We start from the raw sequence: 16,884 nt of genomic DNA, 5'->3' as shown, positions 1-16,884 counted from the left end.
TAGGTAAGCATCTAGGCAGCTAGGTAAGCGTCCAGGTGTAGAGGCCTGACATCTGACTAATTAGGGGGCTTGTAGGCTTGTAGGCTTGTAGACTTGGGCTGTTGTGCTGCTACTTCGGCGCGGTACTTTTGTTGCGCCAAAGAAATATTTTTATGGAAGACTTCCATGGTTTATTCCCAAATAGAAAACGAAACCTTGGTGCACGATATCCTATAGTCTATGCAATGCTGGTAATTAGGTAGGTGCATAGGTTGTATAAGTGGACCGTAGGGTTGAATAGGGCAATGGGGGGCTATAACCATAATTTATAATTTTAAATCCGCTACATACAGTTGCTGTGCCACGTGATACCCCGGCTGGCAGCCAGCTTTGACCCGGCAATTCCCGTGTAACCCCCACAGCACTATAACAACCTCATTCTAATGTTCAATTGGCCAATACTTCAATTACCAATCAGACTTCCACTTTGGCCGTCATTCGAATTCGTTTTCGATTCAGTTCAAGTAGTCTAACATAGGGTTTCGCCCCCCTATTATTAACCTCTTATTGTATCACCATTTTAGTTGTATGTTGATGAGCTAATCAAGTGTTACGTTAAGTGTCAAATTAAGAGATGACATAAAAGATGAATCAATTATTGTATTGACCACTAAAACAAGAATCTACTAAATTACCGGATTGATTAGTTAGGTTGAATGAACTAGATAGCCAGGAAAGTGGTGAGTAAATTAGCAAGTTAAGTAGCGGTGGAGAGAAGCTGGTGGCTATCTGGGGTGTCACGTGACTAGTAAGGTCTCTAGTAGACTCAACATTACTCCAGATAACGTTACATTTTTTTTTAGAATTGCACGCTTCTCTCAACGGTTCTAAAAGAATATACTAAGTTAAGTGTTTAAAAAATGATAGAACAACTTGAGTACTATACCACTGCTTCAACGAGCGCTTCGTGTATTATCGTCCTTTTCTTCTCTGATTCTTGATGAACATTCCGACCTGCCCCCTTAAGTAACTCGCTTACAGAATGTCCCATCTCCCGTCTTTGATATACCACCTCTTCGTAAACACAGGGCGTCACAAATCAAGCCCTCCGTTTATAGGAATAAGGGGGGCCCTGATATCTTCTATGATGTAACCCTCTCCTGCCTTGCACTTCCAGTTGTGACACCCCCAGCCTCTATTCGAGGGAGCTACGCGGGGAACCAACATGATGACTGCATTTCAGATAGACCGGACGCACCGGGAAGAACCCGTAAGCACGGAGTGACAGCAATAAGCGTTAGTAGGTTGCTCATCAAGGACGGGATAAGACATCTAAACACGATTTCTGAGCATACCATCCAATATAAAGCTAAGTCAAGTTCCACTACATCTTGTACGGTAAAGTCTATTCCCCATAGTCTATACCTCCTTAGTCTACTTTGATATTATAGTGTCCTACTCTTTATAATGGCACCGCATGCAACTCAAGTCAGCGCCGAGACCCTTGCTTATCAGGGCACGGGGCTAGAAGCCTTCGACGAGCTAGCTCTAAACCAAACACACTTGGGGTTACTCCACCAGGCCCATTCTATGTGGTGTGGTGATTCGTGCCGCAAGGACATCGACTGTACTTTCCTACACTTCATTGACCCATTCCACTGGGCCGAACCCCCAAACCCTGATGAACCTATTCCTAGTCCTTTACGACATCCCTATAATAAGGATACGGCCCACTTGCTCACTCTTATGAATGGCAAGGGCTATCAGTCGGGTATCTCTCAGAAACACGAAATCAACTTCTGGCCTTTAGTCGAGGCAGCCATACGCAAAATCGATGGCATCCGAGAACACAGCAACCTGTTATACTGCGACTACACAGATTGGACGAAGAAACATGACCCAAACCCCGCGCTCACCATTCAATGCACTGCCCGTGATACATTGCAATGGTTAGGCATGTGGGTTGGCGGCGCTTTCGATAGTTCGCTCGCAGGCGTACGCATCGTATCCTTCACCGTGATTCCAGACGAAATATGCATTCCTCCTCTCGATCTCATCCATCAACGCTTCCGTATGTACGGCCGTTCTTTCCGAGACCTCATAGAGGAAATAACCGAGGAGGGTTGGGGTCAAGACGCTACTCGAATCCTCTTGTCCACCCTTCGACAATATTTCTTCCAATACTTAGAGAAGGTTGAGTTCGAGGACAACGCTAGAGGTGGCACCGGTATCCACGCCCTAATGGGCCGACGCGAAGGCGTGTGGGATAGTATCGTATACCGAACTCATACCGCCGGCACCTATCCTTGTGTCGTAGTATGCTGTCGTATCCTCGGCCTCGACACACTCAAGGAAGACTGGCTCCTTGCTTCTTCCATCAATAACGCCATCTCAATGGACTTGTCCAAATCGACCCTTCGAGTCTACAAACAAGATAACTTCCAACCGACCGCTAGCTATTCGAAAGACGCAAGCCAGAAAGAATTGGAGGTTCGGCGAGCGACCGGATACCATTCGGTATACCTCGATCTATTGGATGATATGGTGAATACGGGTTGCCCGACTGGTGTAACACACTTTGCCAGCTCGGGGTTCCTATATGTTCCGGTGCATCACCGATACCTGGAACGTAGCATGGGCTTCCGATTCCTCCCAATTCACAAGACCATGATGGATGAGATAGGACGTATTTTCGGAGATAATCCGAGTGATGCGTGGCTGGACGGTATCTACCGCCTACGCTTGCTCACGGCCGCCGACAAAGCAAAGAGGCCGGCCGGATTTGAATCTACCTTATGCCCAGACTTGCTTGCCGCATGTGAGAAACGTCAAGAGAAGCGCAAGTCTGATATGAACCTCAATTCTCGGACGACCAACGATTGGGTGGCTGCCGTTCATGGGCTAGCGAAAGAGGCCAATACCCCAGACGAACTACAGAACTTGCTAGTCCCATCGCGACTTTCGGCCGATCAATTACGCGGTATTGGTTCACTGGACGATATCTGGGCGCTCTGTGCTGCCTGCAAAGCCGATTGCAGCGACGACTGCGAATGGCTAGCTTTCGCAAAGTACACCTGGAAACATGTCTGTACCAATCACGTCGCCGCCTGAGAGCGCCATATAATAGAAATCCGGTTCAGGTACAATGTCCATGGACTATAGAAGCGATTGATATCCAGGGAAGAAGTTCTCCGAGGTCACGGATAGAAAATAAGAAAAAAGAGAGAAAGTTATGGTTAGTATGTTCAGCAAGATCATTTAGGTAACAGACGACGTTTGATTGAGGCTCAATAGGTTTACTCAGCTTGTAGTCAGTTTACATAGTGCCTAAAGGATAGTAATCCATGTTCAACACCATGGAGACATCTCCGAATACAATCATTGGTTATCTCTCAATCGTCTAGAACTTCTTCTCTAAACCATGTCTCGAATCCGTTTCAGGGGCTTCCCCCCTCGCACCATGTGGCACGATGGATCTCAGATCCACTTAATCCCACCCTCGTCCCTTTTTCGGCGATAACCACGAAGAATAAATATGAATATTAAAGAAATTCATGCCAAGCACTATAAGTGGCTCATCGGTTCAATCACCGAAAAGAAGTAATGATTTGTTCATAGAGAGTGTAAGAATTGGGTTTACATGTTAATCGCTAAGCGCGTCTGGATTGTGAAGAAGTTGAGTTGTGAAATCCAACTAAGGGGTAGCTTCAATAGGTAGTGTTTCGAAACCATGCGATGGCTGGCCCTGCGAAAGGAAGCTTTTCACCAAATCGGCTGATCATGGGCTGAGCGACGACGACTTCGAGGAAAGCCAAAGAGTCAAGGGTACACGTATACATATCACAGCACCTCCAGTCTCTAGTTACTTAAATTAGCCATAGCCCAATTGAACTGATCGTCGTAGTCAATAGATTCAAGCAAACGTCTACTTACATCGCACTATTCATATTTACCTATAATACCATATCGACAATATCATCATCATCATCACTGTTATCGTCGCTATCGTCAGAAACCATGCCCGCCATCGATACTGAACTTATAGCCCGAGAGCTACCACGGCTTATTGGCCGCGAGGTGAATAACATGGGTGTCATATTAAAAAGAGACGTAGACCACCGAGCGTTAGAGACGTTCGCTGTTGGTTAGTATCCATACTACCTTTGCTCTTCTCACTTATGCTGACCTATCTCCTTCGATTAGCCTTTACGTGTATCTTCGGCGTCGGCGGTTGGATATTATGGATGATCAGACAAAAGTAGTCAGTAGGATATGGTTGTACAATACGAAGGGTGCTATGATATATGGAGTCGTCTTATTTCTGCTTAAACAACGGCGTTTGGGGATTAGGGAAGGGTGTGTTTGGCAATATATAAGATACAGAGTGTGGTGTTAAGGAAGATAGATAATCCCATCATGAAGGGAGAAAGACGAACTGTCCGGCGTCCTACGGCACCTTCGCATCGTCCTCCAGCATTACACCATGATTACGCATCAGCCCTAGCAATAACTCTGCCAGGGTATTCCAGCTAGAAAATTCAATCGTCGTTGGGCCATCACTGAACACCTGCCGCCAATCCTCTAGCGTTTCCGTGTCCTGGTCTTGGAATCCAAGATAGCGAACCATGAGCCTAGCTGCACGGGAGTCGCCTGGGTCGCTGCTCAAGTATGATAAATACTTTACCGCTTCTAGTCTTTGCTTACGCGCGAAGTTGTTAAGGCTCTCATTACCTTACTGCTAAGGCATAATTTTCAGTGGCGATGCTAACCGCAGTGCTCAGGCAGTAATGACGCCACCAAACAGCCTATCGGACCTACATTCGGGGAATTTAGGGCCCAATCGCCAGGGCTTACGTCGGTAGGCTCCCTACCGATCTAGGTACCTAATTCACTGATGTTACAGCGTAACGAGGGGCTGGCGAATCGTCTAAAGAATCATAGTAAGTCTATCATTTATGTATCCCAATACTCACCCTATGGTCGCAGTTAATCAAGCATCAAGACCATCTAGTTCTATTAGCTTCGCCACCAATTTTATCACCTCACTATTGCAGACCTCTGCATGCGGATCATTAACCTTCACCGCGATAATATTGTCGACCATGCCTCTAAGCCTCGATACCAGCACGCCGATCCGTGCCCAACCCCGGAGCCTGTAATTGGGACACAGTCAGTAAATTATGCGCTGTAACTTAGTGGTCAGGGACCTTTTATAGGGGGTTAAACTCACCGTAGCCAACCATCTACCACTAAACCCCTCCCCAAAGTATCGAGGTCGATGGCACCGGAGAATAAAAGTAGCGTAAAGGCGTTGAACGCTGCATACAGTCAGTAAACCATATCATATAATCGCAATAAAATTAGGCAGATTCTCACGAGTAAGGTCCCGAATAAATATTTTACTCGTCGAAATCATATTGAAGTAAGACAAGAACACGGCATTGCCCGAAAATCCCTGGTTGTCGTGCAGTGTACTGCTAGGGTGGATAAACACTCGACCGTTCTCCTGTGTGAAATACTTAATAGTGCGAGCCTCGGGGTCAAGCTCCACGGCGCCGGACATTGACGTTGCGAATTTCTTGTCTGGGAACTGTATTCGCGCTATCTGTGGCGTGAATGCTGAGGCTGTTAAAGCACGTACAAGAGCCGTCGACGCTTGATTGCCTGCAGGACGATTGTCGCGTATACCCAGTTCTGCGAGCGCCGAATAATACTGCACGCGGGTGGCCGATATATCAGAAAGTGTTTGGTTGGAAAGGAAATTCGCGTCGCAAAATTGTCTCAATTGTCGCTGTGGTGTACCCTCATCCGACATTGCTTTCCACTGTTGAAAAGCTCTTAAATCCGTAAGGAGGTCACCATCGCCCTGAGAAAATTGCATGCGTGCAGCTTTGGCATCATCTCGCTTCTCAGGCGGAGAGACAAACGGGCTCTTGGTACTTAAAATAGAAGCGATAGAAACGCTCTTATCAAGGCATCCGAAAATAGCACCGTAAATCATGAGCTTGCCGCATCGGAGGTCTGCCGGGATCATGGCTAGCTGCTGACCGAGAGCAGTCAACTCTTCGCCATCAAGAGCACCCATCCGCTGTAACATCTTAATAGCGTTCTCGACAGCGGTAATTTCCGGAGGTGTCGGTGTTCTCCCCAAGAATCCACCAACATCTCGTGTTCCCATAGCTCGCACTGATAAGCAGAGCTGCTCAAGAGGGACGCGACGAATCTCAGGCTCCGGACGTTCCGCCATGCGTTCCTCAAGATTCCTCGTATACAATTTATAACACTTCCCAGCTTGAACTCTACCAGCACGACCTCTTCGTTGTTTGCATGCAGCCCGGGAGGCCCATGTCTCCTCTAGCTTGCGCATGTTATTTTGGGGATCGAAGCTTGTCTCCTTCACTTTTCCCGTGTCAATAACAGCAACAATATCGTCAATTGTGATCGACGTCTCCGCCACGTTCGTCGCGACCACCACTTTCCGTTTACCAGGTGGCGGGCTTGTGAATACTCGTCGCTGTTCGCGCGTATCAAGAGAGGCGTGGAGGGGTAGAACATGGAGAGAGGGAATGCTCTTCAATTGATTAACAGTGCGGTTGATTTCTGCGACACCGGGCAAGAAGATAAGAATGCCGCCCTTCTTGTTGTTATGATATAAATCTGCATCAATTTCTTTCGCTGTCTCGACGAGCAAGTTGTAATTAATTCGGGAGCCCAATCTTTGGATAGTTTTGTTAATTGGATCCTGCGGCTCTTTGCCCGGATCTGTTGAAGTCGTACCATCAAACATCCCCTCATCTCGATCACGGTGTCTTCCATTATCGACGGTAAAATCTGTCATCCGGATGATATCGTCGAGATAGTAATCCTCGACTGGGAACGTTCTACCAGAAATCTCGACTAAACCCACCGGGAGTCCCTCGGAGGCGAAGTAGCTTTGGAAAGTCGCCGCATCAAGCGTAGCACTCATGAGGACAAGCTTTAAATCCTCCCTTCGTTTCAAGACATCGCGAATTATACTAAGAAGGAAATCTGTATCCAAACTGCGCTCGTGGACTTCATCAATGACCACATGACTGACATCAGCTAGTGATGCGACGACGTCCTCGGTGCGTCCTCCAGAAGTTTGCAGGCGTCTAAGGAGAACACCAGTTGTTACGAAAGTGATTTTCGTCTGGGCGCTGACCTTATTTTCCCCGCGGATGGAGTATCCGACTTCTTGTCCGAGCTTCGAGCATCGTTCCTCGCTAACTCTGTCCGCAAGACCCAAAGCGGAGATCCTGCGTGGTTGTGTGCATATAATACTGGCAGCATTTCCGAATCCTTTACTGTAGAGGTCGTCGAGTATGAATTGGACCGATTGCGTCGACTTGCCTGAACCCGTCTCACCAGCAATGATTGTGACTTGATCTCGTGAGACCGTGCTTACAACCAGATCTCTCGCTTGCCAAGCGGGTAGCTTCTGGCGTTGAGAAATCATTTCCTTCAATGTAGAGTTGTCTTGTCGCTTCTGCCATTCTTCTCTACTGCGCGCATCCACCGCCCAAGAAAGCGGCTTCGGGTGCCTTGAGAACCTCTGCCTAGCAGGAACGGCTGCACGGGTTTCTGCGGCGGTTGATGCGACTCCCGATATGTCACGTAGTTTTCCGGGATTTTCAATAATGGAGTTGATATTTTGCTGAACCCAATCGACCGCAAAGTAAATCTTCATTGGTTCCTCACTTAAGGATTCGTTGAGGTAAGCAAGTGTCTTTTTGACCACACTCAATTTGATGTAAGAGGGTAGATCTGCTACCACAGCTACGATAACTTCAGACGGGTATCGTGATGACCTTCGAAACTGCGCATAGGTCTCAACGTCCATCTTAGGGCCGTTTTTAACCGAATCTATCCTGATCTGGCAGACATCGTCGGATAGCCGTTTGAAACTATCGCCGAAGACCGAAGCGAGGCTCTCCATTTCGTCGTTCCAACATTCTTCTGGCGTGCCTGATATGAAGGGTTCAGAGTCACCATTCGCGAGTGCAGAATCGTCGCCACTAGAAAGCAAGAACCGCTGTAAGGCTTCAGCAGTAAACCCTTCGTTCCCACCATTGTCGTCGTAGAGCTTCCTGCATAATTCGGCAGAATAGCCTGATTGAGATAACCGTTTCACTGCCCCTTCACGTTTCAAATCTTGTGTTGCAGCAACCGAAACGCCCGCACTATAGCTCTCCGGTAGAGCCCATCTAGGAAGATCGTCCTCGGGAACATGTATGAGTAGCCACTCTAATGTCTCTTCGCGGTCCTTGCACTCCTCAACCGCTTCCTCGACGTGACTTTTTCGGAAGCCAGAGTTTGTAAGTTCCTTAACGATGGCATCTTTCTGAGATTTCGGCATCTTGACACCATGGGGGTTCCATATCACTTCCCTTCGAAGCAAGTCTTCTAATTGAGATCGGGTTTTCCGACCCATTTCGATCTTCGGAACGGTAGTCCAGCCTTTCATGGGATTTCCACCTCCGCCTCCCGAAGATACGGCATTGCTCCGAAGCACAAGACCAGCCGCGCCAGGCATATTCTTCGCTTTTTCCTTAATAGCCTCCTGTTCCTTCCTCTTCTTCTCGGCAGCAGCCTTCTCGTCTTCTCGCTGCTTCAACGTAGCGAAAGGATCCGCATCGTACATCCATGCGTTGCCCTTTTTCACATCCTCCTTCTTCAATGTCTCGAACTGTTTCCATAATGACTTATAGTCTGGTGGTAAAGTCGTATGTATATTTTTCATGCTACATACTCTAAATAGAGCGTACGTGGCGGCGGCATGTCTGGCTTCTAGAGCAGTCTCTTTGGTTACTAGATGTTTATAATCCGGGGGGATTTTGAAAGGAGGTAACTTCTGGACTTCCCGGGTCTTCTGGTTCTTTGCACTAAGCTGGACGAAGTACGAATAACCCTCGGAATTCCTAATCTAATTCGAATGTATCAATTAACTAAGTACATTTAGCAGTCGAGCAAAACAAGCCGCTTACAGGTTGGTAGTCGGGCTTGTCCCACTTCTGCCTCTGGCAATGTTCCGAAAGAAGATTCACTGGTAACTTTCCCGTCCAACTGGCGCCACCGATTATCTGCTTTGCCGTCGGTTTAGGAGGTCCTGAAGGCTCTCCCGTACTCTCGCCGCCTGGTCCGGTCTTCTTCCCTCCCGCATTCGAAGATCCACCCTGTCCTCCTCCCTTTTTATTAGATTTATTATCATTAGTAGAGTTCGTAAAAACTATGAAATCGTCATTTTGCTGCGAATTGGCGGTGTTTTTACCAGCCTTGGACGAATTCTTTTTCGACGATGACCCGCTAGCGGCCACGGCAGCAGCTGGGGGGGCTGTTGCGGCCTTATCCTTGCCTTTCTTCACCATTTTGGTAAGCCATCTGGAAAAATGGTGATGTTATGTTGAAATTCCCTCATGACATTTCAATATGAGATGAATAAGTCTGAGTCTTAAAATTCAAACGACGTCAGCGAGAAAAAAATAAAGTAAGCTGCACCGGAATAGCTTCGGTTAAACTTATTCCCCCACTAGAGGTGTTACAATGGCGGGGTAGGTACCTCCTTGCTACTTGACATGTATTAGAAGCAGCTATTAAGCATGTATAGCAGGCGCAATTGTCGAATCATGCCACTCTTACTCAGAGCAAGCAGCCCTTTCCGTTACCCATCTAGGTGGGTACCTAGCGAACTTAATAGCATGAAAGTATAGGTGTAGTAATATGAAATGGCAGGGTCAAGGTTATTAGTGTTACCGATTTCCCGGGTCTATTTTATCACCGAACGTTCTATAAACGGTCCTATTTATCACCTACAAGTACCTACAGCTCAGGTAATTAACTGCTGTAAACTTCCAGAAGCAATCAACAACACTGACAGAACAACAATATGCCAGCAACCGACTCAGACCCCGAAGATGCCATCACCAAAGAAGAGATCGCAGGTACAGCATCTACGCCAACAGACGGGACATCGACCGGCGTAAGTCAAGGCACAAAGCGCAACGCATGTAAGCAGTGTCCTCTATCCCATTCCACACACATACCATACGCAACACTAAACGTACAAGTCACAGAACTCATGTCCCCCAAACCCAAAGCGGCCAAAGAAGACGAGCATCCAAAAACCCTAGCCTCAACCCGCAGTCCCCTAACCCGTTCCTTCAAACAACGCGACGGCCTCGGCGCCTACACGCATGACCCGACATCCTTCCCACCTAGCCAAATAATATACCACAACGCCGATTTCGTCGCAATAAACGACCTATACCCAAAATCAACCGTACACACGCTGCTCCTCCCGCGAGACCCGGTGCGCAGCCGCTTACACCCCTTCGACGCATTCGACGACCCCTCATTCCTCGCCTCTGTCCGCGCCGAGACGCAGAAGTTAAAACACCTCGTAGCCAAAGAATTACAACGACGATACGGACGTTTCAGCGCAAAAGACCAAGCACGCGAAGCCGTACTAAACGGTGAAGTAGAACTCGAAGATGGGGCCGAGCTGCCGAAAGGTAGAGATTGGGAAGCTGAGCTCCTGGTCGGTGTCCATGCGCATCCGTCGATGAATGATTTACACGTACACGTCCTGGCGCCGGATATGGTGTCGGAGTGTATGCGGCATAAGAAACATTATAACAGCTTCAACACGCCTTTCTTGGTTGATGTGGAGGATTTCCCACTTGCCGAGGATGATCCAAGACGGCATCCCGGGAAGGAGGGGTGGATTCATGGTCCTCTTATATGCTGGCGATGTGGGAAAGACTTTGGGGTGAGCTTCAAACAGCTCAAGGAGCATCTGAATGTGGAGTTTGAGCAGTGGAAGAAAGAATAAAAGATACATAGGTAGCTATGTCCCTAACGACCCGTAACGAGATTGATACCCAGTGGGATATTCAAGTGAGTAGGATGAGGCTGTAGAACATACAGGGTCAAGAATATGTTTCGCTCATTAGTACAGCGTATATCAAGACGTCTCAACCAAGCAAATAAATCAAGACGCAACTTGAGTTACGACATAGTGGCGCGAGATAATATACCATACAGCGATAAGGAGGAACAACAGTGAAGGTTGTCATGGGTTTTTATTTCTCTGGGGGAATACCACGACGATACCTATAGGAAACGAGCCCTTTAAAAAGCAGTACTAATAGTAGCCTTGGGTAGAAAACCTACCGAGCGATTGCTGCTCTGGACGTGTACAATCAAATCATTTTTCTCCCGTATCAACGCCGTTACTCTCGACCTGGTATGAAACCCCTTCGCAGCATAGCTATGTTCAACTGCGTACTTTCTTCCCTTCCGCACGTACGCCTAATTCCTTATGACTGTAGTTCACCTCGCAGCAAAATGAAAAGTGATAATGAGATGAGAAGCCTCAACCCCCCGGAACAACAACGCTGGTACTCCTCCTCGCACTACTAATGCGTCGAAAAGCACCGACTAGAAAGCCTGCAACGGTTGAGGCATGGACTTGGTTATTCTAATCGTCCTATATAGCCCGGATCAGTGAGGGATCGCAAATATTGTATGTTGGGTAGGTGGAAGAGGAAGGGTAAGATCCTACCTCTGGATGGTCGCCATCATTATCATCTGCGGCGTTCTCGTCATCGTCGTCGCCAACGTCACCCAGTCCGAGATCATTGTTACCAGCATCTATTCTCAAATAAATATTAGCAATTGTGAACAACAATATTTTTATTCGCGTAATGACCGCAGAACAGAAAGTAAAACCAAAGAACGCGTGAAAAATCGCGTCTTAGCTCCCCAAGAGTATATAATATATGAATATTCACTTACCCTCATCATCCTCCTTGTCTTCCTGCTCATCCTCTTCCTCACCCTCAGGCTCTTTCGAAGCCGACACGTCGCTCTTGCGCGCTGGTCTACCGCGTCCCTTCCCGGTGCTAGCAGGCTTAGAGGCAGCGGCCTTCGCGCCCTTCTTCGGAGTGGCAGCAGCAGTCGACGCGTCAGACTTGCGAGGACGCCCGCGACGACCAGGTCCGCTGGTGCTCTTGGGAGCAGGCTTGGCCTTGGACTTCTTTACACCACCGCTCGTTCCAGGGGGACGACCGCGAGGGCGGCCAGTCGAAGGCTTCTTAGCCTGGGGGGCAACGCCATCCTTAGGCGGGCGGCCACGGCCGCGCTTCGCAGCTGTTGCACCGTTGCCGGCGGTGGTGGTTTCGGCAGCTGTGCCGTTCTCTTTGGAAGCGCGCGAGGGTCTTGTAGGTGCCATCGCGAAGATATGTGGCAGTAAAATGAATGTATGGTGTTTGTAGGTAGGTAAGGTGGTGGATGTGAATGCAGAAAGGTAGGTGATAATTCTTTGTGCAGAAAAAAAGGTGAAGAAAAATCAAAGAAAATTCACCAGCGGGTTTTGTGTGATGGAAAAATTGAGAAAAAATAATCTCAATATGCGCAAGTGATTTTTAATGTTGTTGGTAAGTTGTGAAAGAGAGAGAAGGAAAAATAAAATAAAATAAAAATTAAATCAAAAGGGAAGAGCAACCTTTGCGACCAACGCTGGTACTATATTGTTAAGGCAATTGGGGTTGAACGCGTGCAAGAATAAATGAGCTGGGGTAGCTCTTTCGCGTTGGATGTTATCAGGTACAGGTACCACTGTACTCCGTACCTTCTTTCCACTTTCCACTTTCCTTCTTGCTTTCGTCTTTACTGAACTTTCTCGCCTATCCTATTCCGGGTAGCTACCTACCGTGTAAGAAAACCGACGGGGAAGCTTCCCCTAGTGGAAGAACAGCCTAGGGAGCTACAGAATTTCTGTAGGGGAAGGTACTTATAGCCTAAGTATCACTTGCACCGTCACACACAGGCAGGTTCGCGAAATTAATTTTATTTTATTTTATTTTTAACAATTCCTTAATAATTCCACATATTAAATTCATACAAACAGATCCCCAGCCATTAAAAATAATCAATCTTTTTTTCCTTAATTTAATTGATTTTTTTTGATTTTTTTTTTTCTTTTATACGAACGGTCGTGACTATTTTCTGAATGTGACATGAATCCACAATGTTCATTGTTACATCTATCGACACCGCTTCACTCAGAGTACCTAACAAATACCAATAAGATTTCTTCACAATCATATCTTCCATCCATCTCTATCAAAGTGATTCAGGCTTTAGAAACCTGGATTGAGACAAACCAAGAATAGAAAGAAGCCGGACGTAGCTTGGCTCTAAGCTACATTCTAAGCAAACCAATCCAGCTTCAAGCAATCAGATTCGTAGAAATGCGTCGCCTCGCCTCCAGCTAGGTAAATGCCAATATCGAGCTGGAAATCCTCAGCTTTACAAAGTAACAGAGCTCAAGCTTAAAGGCCAATAATATGAATTGTTAGCTATTCCTACCTAAGTAGGTAGGTATTCAAGGCCAACATCGACACCATAAACATAATATCAATTAGTTTTAATACGAGAGTCATCCGCTTTCTATCACATATACTTACTATCCAAATATGGAAGATGACGTGAGTCTTGCTTCCTACTTAAGTTAGAATGGGTATTTGGTTCTAAGATGCAAGAGATATGGCAACTCCTGTCACTTATCGAGTGCATAGAAAAAGCAATATCAGATTACTTGCAAAACGAACTCATATTAGGTACGCCCGAAGACATATCTTTTCCGACTTAGTACCCGATAGGATCATGATCTTGATTGGTAAGAATTCATTATTCGTCATCATATCAGCGCCTTTGCTCATACATGAGGGAGTTATGTAGCTTATAGGTATTTTTATAATATCGCCTGCAGTTTCTACAAGTAGGAGGCCGAAAAATCAAGTTCTAAGCCAAGCCATGAGCCTTCCGTTGTGCGCAGCGATTAAAAAGGGGGTAAGGATACCACAAGCGTGAGATGAGAATATCCTTGTTCACGACAAAGTATTCGACAACGTCAAATCATGATGTCTCAATCTAATAAAATCAATTAATTTTATAAAAATTCTGTAAGTAATAGAAATCCATAAACGATTAGGTGTGCATAGTATCTTATAAAATGTTTGTCCTCCTAAGGAGTTGGGGTATGTAGATCGGAAAGGGGAGATATAGGTAAGCCAACGGCGCCCTCCGGTTGGTGATAAGTCAGGATAAGTTATCTCCGCAGGTCGATAACTTGACCATTACCCATTACCCGGGTATCGCTTCTCCACTCCCGGGCCGCCCCGTCATCCCCGTGACAGAGAAACTCATTGTAAAACAGAAATGCTATCAGATCAAGTACTTGTCTGACACTGATATCGTAGCTTGAACCGTGGTATCTTAGGGACTTTATTGTGTTTGAATACACGCAGCCGGCTTTGGCCGGTACGCAGGTCATTTAGAGGACTTATATATAAAAGGGGCTAAGACATTCTACAGCATCCCCAAAAGAAAACGCCGTGTCTTTCTTTATATACCCTTCTTAGCAAACAGTTTAAAATGGCCGATACCAAGTACTCCAACCGGGCCATCCCTAAGATCTCTCTCCGGGACTTCGACTCTCGCATCGACACCATCACAGCAGAGCTTGTCGCAGCCGCAGAAACCGTCGGCTTTTTCGCCGTCGTAGACCACGGCATCACAGAATCTGAAATCACAACACAATTCAAAGCAGCCGAACGCTTCTTCGCCCTTCCCGACGATGTGAAGGCTACCGTGCCCTTCTCCCACCGAAACACCGGCTGGGAGAAATTGGCTCAGGTCCGGCCTAGTACCGGTGCAGCGGATCAGAAGGAGAGTTATCAGATGCAGGTACACTACTTCATAATGAACGAACCTTCACGTCTTACTTTTGATCTAATGCTGTTATATAGTACGGCAAAGCCATGGAAGGCATATGGCTCCCCGAAGAAGCCCTCCCCGGTTTCCGCGCACAAAGTCTATCCTTCATGCACCGAGCGCAAGCCGTCTCCGAAAAACTCATGGTATGCTTTGCGCGGGGTTTAGGTTTTCCCGATGATTACTTCGTCCGGGCGCATGATGTATCACGGCCTGAGTCGCAGACAGTGTTGAGATTATTACGATACTTCGCGGTCGAAGGCCCGGCTGGCGATGATTATTATCGTGCTGGTGCGCACGCTGATTGGGGTTTCTTAACTCTATTATTCCAGCAGCCTGGACAGGGTGGTCTTGAGATATGTCCTGGTCGGGAGGCTTTTACGGAGTTTGCGCTCGGAGATTCGTGGACTGCTGTCGAACCTGTTGAGGGTGAGATCGTGTGTAACATGTGAGTTCTTGTCCGCCTATTTATTATTATTAATTTTTCCAGGAGTTCGTTATGAAAAATAGGAAGGGTTATATGCTAACAAGAACAGTGGCGACCTCTTAATGAGTTGGAGTGACGACCGTTTCAAGTCGACCTTCCACCGCGTTAAAACGCCCACGGATCCATCATCCGACTGCTACGGCGATAGGTATAGCATGGCTTATTTCAATCAACCGGATGCTAGTTGCGAGATCCAAGGACCGCTCAAGAAATACCCGAAGGTTACTGGATCCGAGTTCACTCGCGCCGCTATGAAGCGTAACTACGATGCCCTGGAGGCCAGATTGAAGAGCATGGTGGGAAAGGCTGGAGCCACCGAAGATAAAGTTGCAGTAGGAGGAGGTGGCGGCAATCTAGTCGCTGCTGGCGCATCGTGATGATGTGATGTGGCGTTTTACTAGCTGCTCCGAGCCGCGTTAGGTACTGTTCAAGAGGTCTTTTTTTATACTGTATCTATTTCTGCCTCTCTAAATATAATTGTCGCAAAATGTCTTCCGTTTTTGATGTACAACTCCGTTGACTGATCATCGCGAATGAAATCCAAACCACCCTCTCCCATCATACAACCTTCAGTCACTTCTCTACTAGGTACCTATAACCCCCTAACCACACACACTCCCTCCCTCCCGTATCCCATCCTCCCGCGCGCTACTTCTACACTACGCCACCAAGCAAAACCACCCAACCATCAACGCCAGTACACTAGTCCCTAGAACACCTGGCGTCCTCCCACGTATCCTCTGCGCGCCACTCCCCTCATCCCCAGGCGCATTCGACCCATTAACCACGCTCGCAAAGCCCGCTCCCTTAGTTCCTCGAAAGCAATCAAAGAACTCGGTCTGATTATCCACCATCTCCTGCGGCAGGTCGCACCAAAGCACACAATCATAACTCAATTTCGAGACAGGATGGTCCGGTCCGCAGCACTGTTGTAGCCCTTGGTATCGCGGTTGCTGTTCAAGGGTGAGGTTGGATTGGGACTGGTATGTCACTAGCGCGAAAGTATTGTTGGTGGGTATGTCTTCGATGACGGATGTTGAGTAGCTGGTGCCGAGGCAGGAGTTATTTGTGGAAACGCCCATGATTATTATGTATGATTATAAGGAGTAGGATTTATATAGGGTCTGATCAATGGATTGGTAGATTTGCGCAAGACTATAAATTGGGAACAGAGGTAATAATTTCAATTAAGAAACCCGATCTCAGTTTAAACGACAGCGTAGCTTGGAATACCGAAGTAAGAACTGGCCGCTAGAGCCGCTATAATCTACACAGCGAGGCCTCATTATATACCTATCTAGTGCCACTCAGCCCATCAGTAAGACCAATTTCCATCCTCACGCACAAGGCGCAATGCCATCAGCCAAAAAAGCTTGGCTCGGTGGCTGAACCGGTTTTTATACAGGCGCAGGGCAGGATCGACGTCATTTATTGCCGTTGAAGAGTTTCAGCCCTACAATAGTTACCAATCTGACAACGCGATCAGTAGTGAGTCGCGGCTTGGCGAAACCCGAACATCGAAGTCCTACTTGTAGGACTTCTACCTACAAGTAGTCGAAAGTAAACAACGGGGCATTGGCCAATAGATTGCCACCCCAGGAAAACAACCTCAGTTCTTTCAA

The 16,884-nt window shown here is 47.2% G+C and overlaps 7 protein-coding genes across 7 annotated transcripts; 4 read left to right on the top strand and 3 right to left on the bottom strand.

The window, feature by feature from the left end:
* The first annotated feature begins 1,328 nt into the window (after nucleotides 1-1,328).
* On the top strand, nucleotides 1,329-3,290 carry F4822DRAFT_394345 (uncharacterized protein). The gene has a single exon (XM_051457352.1). The coding sequence runs from the start codon at nucleotides 1,447-1,449 to the stop codon at nucleotides 3,088-3,090; it is 1,644 nt and encodes a 547-aa protein (XP_051316523.1). The 5' UTR covers nucleotides 1,329-1,446; the 3' UTR covers nucleotides 3,091-3,290.
* Nucleotides 3,291-3,430: 140 nt separating this feature from the next.
* Nucleotides 3,431-4,639, top strand: F4822DRAFT_394341 (uncharacterized protein). Its single transcript, XM_051457351.1, has 3 exons — nucleotides 3,431-3,837; nucleotides 3,913-4,122; nucleotides 4,182-4,639. Exons 2-3 carry the CDS (start codon nucleotides 3,997-3,999, stop codon nucleotides 4,239-4,241), a joined length of 186 nt encoding a protein of 61 aa, XP_051316522.1. The 5' UTR covers nucleotides 3,431-3,837; nucleotides 3,913-3,996; the 3' UTR covers nucleotides 4,242-4,639.
* Nucleotides 4,640-4,902: 263 nt separating this feature from the next.
* F4822DRAFT_394340 (P-loop containing nucleoside triphosphate hydrolase protein) lies at nucleotides 4,903-9,438 on the bottom strand. The gene is made up of 4 exons (XM_051457350.1): nucleotides 8,985-9,438; nucleotides 5,356-8,923; nucleotides 5,210-5,297; nucleotides 4,903-5,132 (listed from the first exon to the last, which is right to left on the bottom strand). The coding sequence occupies exons 1-4, from the start codon at nucleotides 9,363-9,365 to the stop codon at nucleotides 4,970-4,972; spliced, it is 4,200 nt and encodes a 1,399-aa protein (XP_051316521.1). The 5' UTR covers nucleotides 9,366-9,438; the 3' UTR covers nucleotides 4,903-4,969.
* A 200-nt stretch (nucleotides 9,439-9,638) lies between these two features.
* On the top strand, nucleotides 9,639-11,175 carry F4822DRAFT_162641 (HIT-like protein). The gene has a single exon (XM_051453155.1). It carries the CDS (start codon nucleotides 9,884-9,886, stop codon nucleotides 10,826-10,828), a length of 945 nt encoding a protein of 314 aa, XP_051316520.1. The 5' UTR covers nucleotides 9,639-9,883; the 3' UTR covers nucleotides 10,829-11,175.
* A 276-nt stretch (nucleotides 11,176-11,451) lies between these two features.
* Nucleotides 11,452-12,733, bottom strand: F4822DRAFT_162655 (uncharacterized protein). Its single transcript, XM_051453156.1, has 2 exons — nucleotides 11,794-12,733; nucleotides 11,452-11,649 (listed from the first exon to the last, which is right to left on the bottom strand). Exons 1-2 carry the CDS (start codon nucleotides 12,227-12,229, stop codon nucleotides 11,486-11,488), a joined length of 600 nt encoding a protein of 199 aa, XP_051316519.1. The 5' UTR covers nucleotides 12,230-12,733; the 3' UTR covers nucleotides 11,452-11,485.
* Nucleotides 12,734-14,436: 1,703 nt separating this feature from the next.
* On the top strand, nucleotides 14,437-15,639 carry F4822DRAFT_426590 (Clavaminate synthase-like protein; the record flags this gene model as incomplete). The annotated part of the gene is made up of 3 exons (XM_051460590.1): nucleotides 14,437-14,748; nucleotides 14,811-15,223; nucleotides 15,312-15,639. The coding sequence occupies 3 exons, from the start codon at nucleotides 14,437-14,439 to the stop codon at nucleotides 15,637-15,639; spliced, it is 1,053 nt and encodes a 350-aa protein (XP_051316518.1).
* A 141-nt stretch (nucleotides 15,640-15,780) lies between these two features.
* Nucleotides 15,781-16,529, bottom strand: F4822DRAFT_162596 (uncharacterized protein). Its single transcript, XM_051453154.1, has one exon. It carries the CDS (start codon nucleotides 16,342-16,344, stop codon nucleotides 15,922-15,924), a length of 423 nt encoding a protein of 140 aa, XP_051316517.1. The 5' UTR covers nucleotides 16,345-16,529; the 3' UTR covers nucleotides 15,781-15,921.
* Between the last annotated feature and the right edge of the window lie 355 nt (nucleotides 16,530-16,884).

The sequence above is a fragment of the Hypoxylon trugodes genome, assembly GCF_022578975.1.
Source record: "Hypoxylon trugodes strain CBS 135444 unplaced genomic scaffold F4822scaffold_3, whole genome shotgun sequence".
In the NCBI taxonomy this organism is placed as follows: Eukaryota; Fungi; Ascomycota; class Sordariomycetes; order Xylariales; family Hypoxylaceae; genus Hypoxylon; species Hypoxylon trugodes.
The sequence above is the reverse complement of the archived record's forward strand: the minus strand, read 5'-3'. Positions and strand labels throughout refer to the sequence as shown.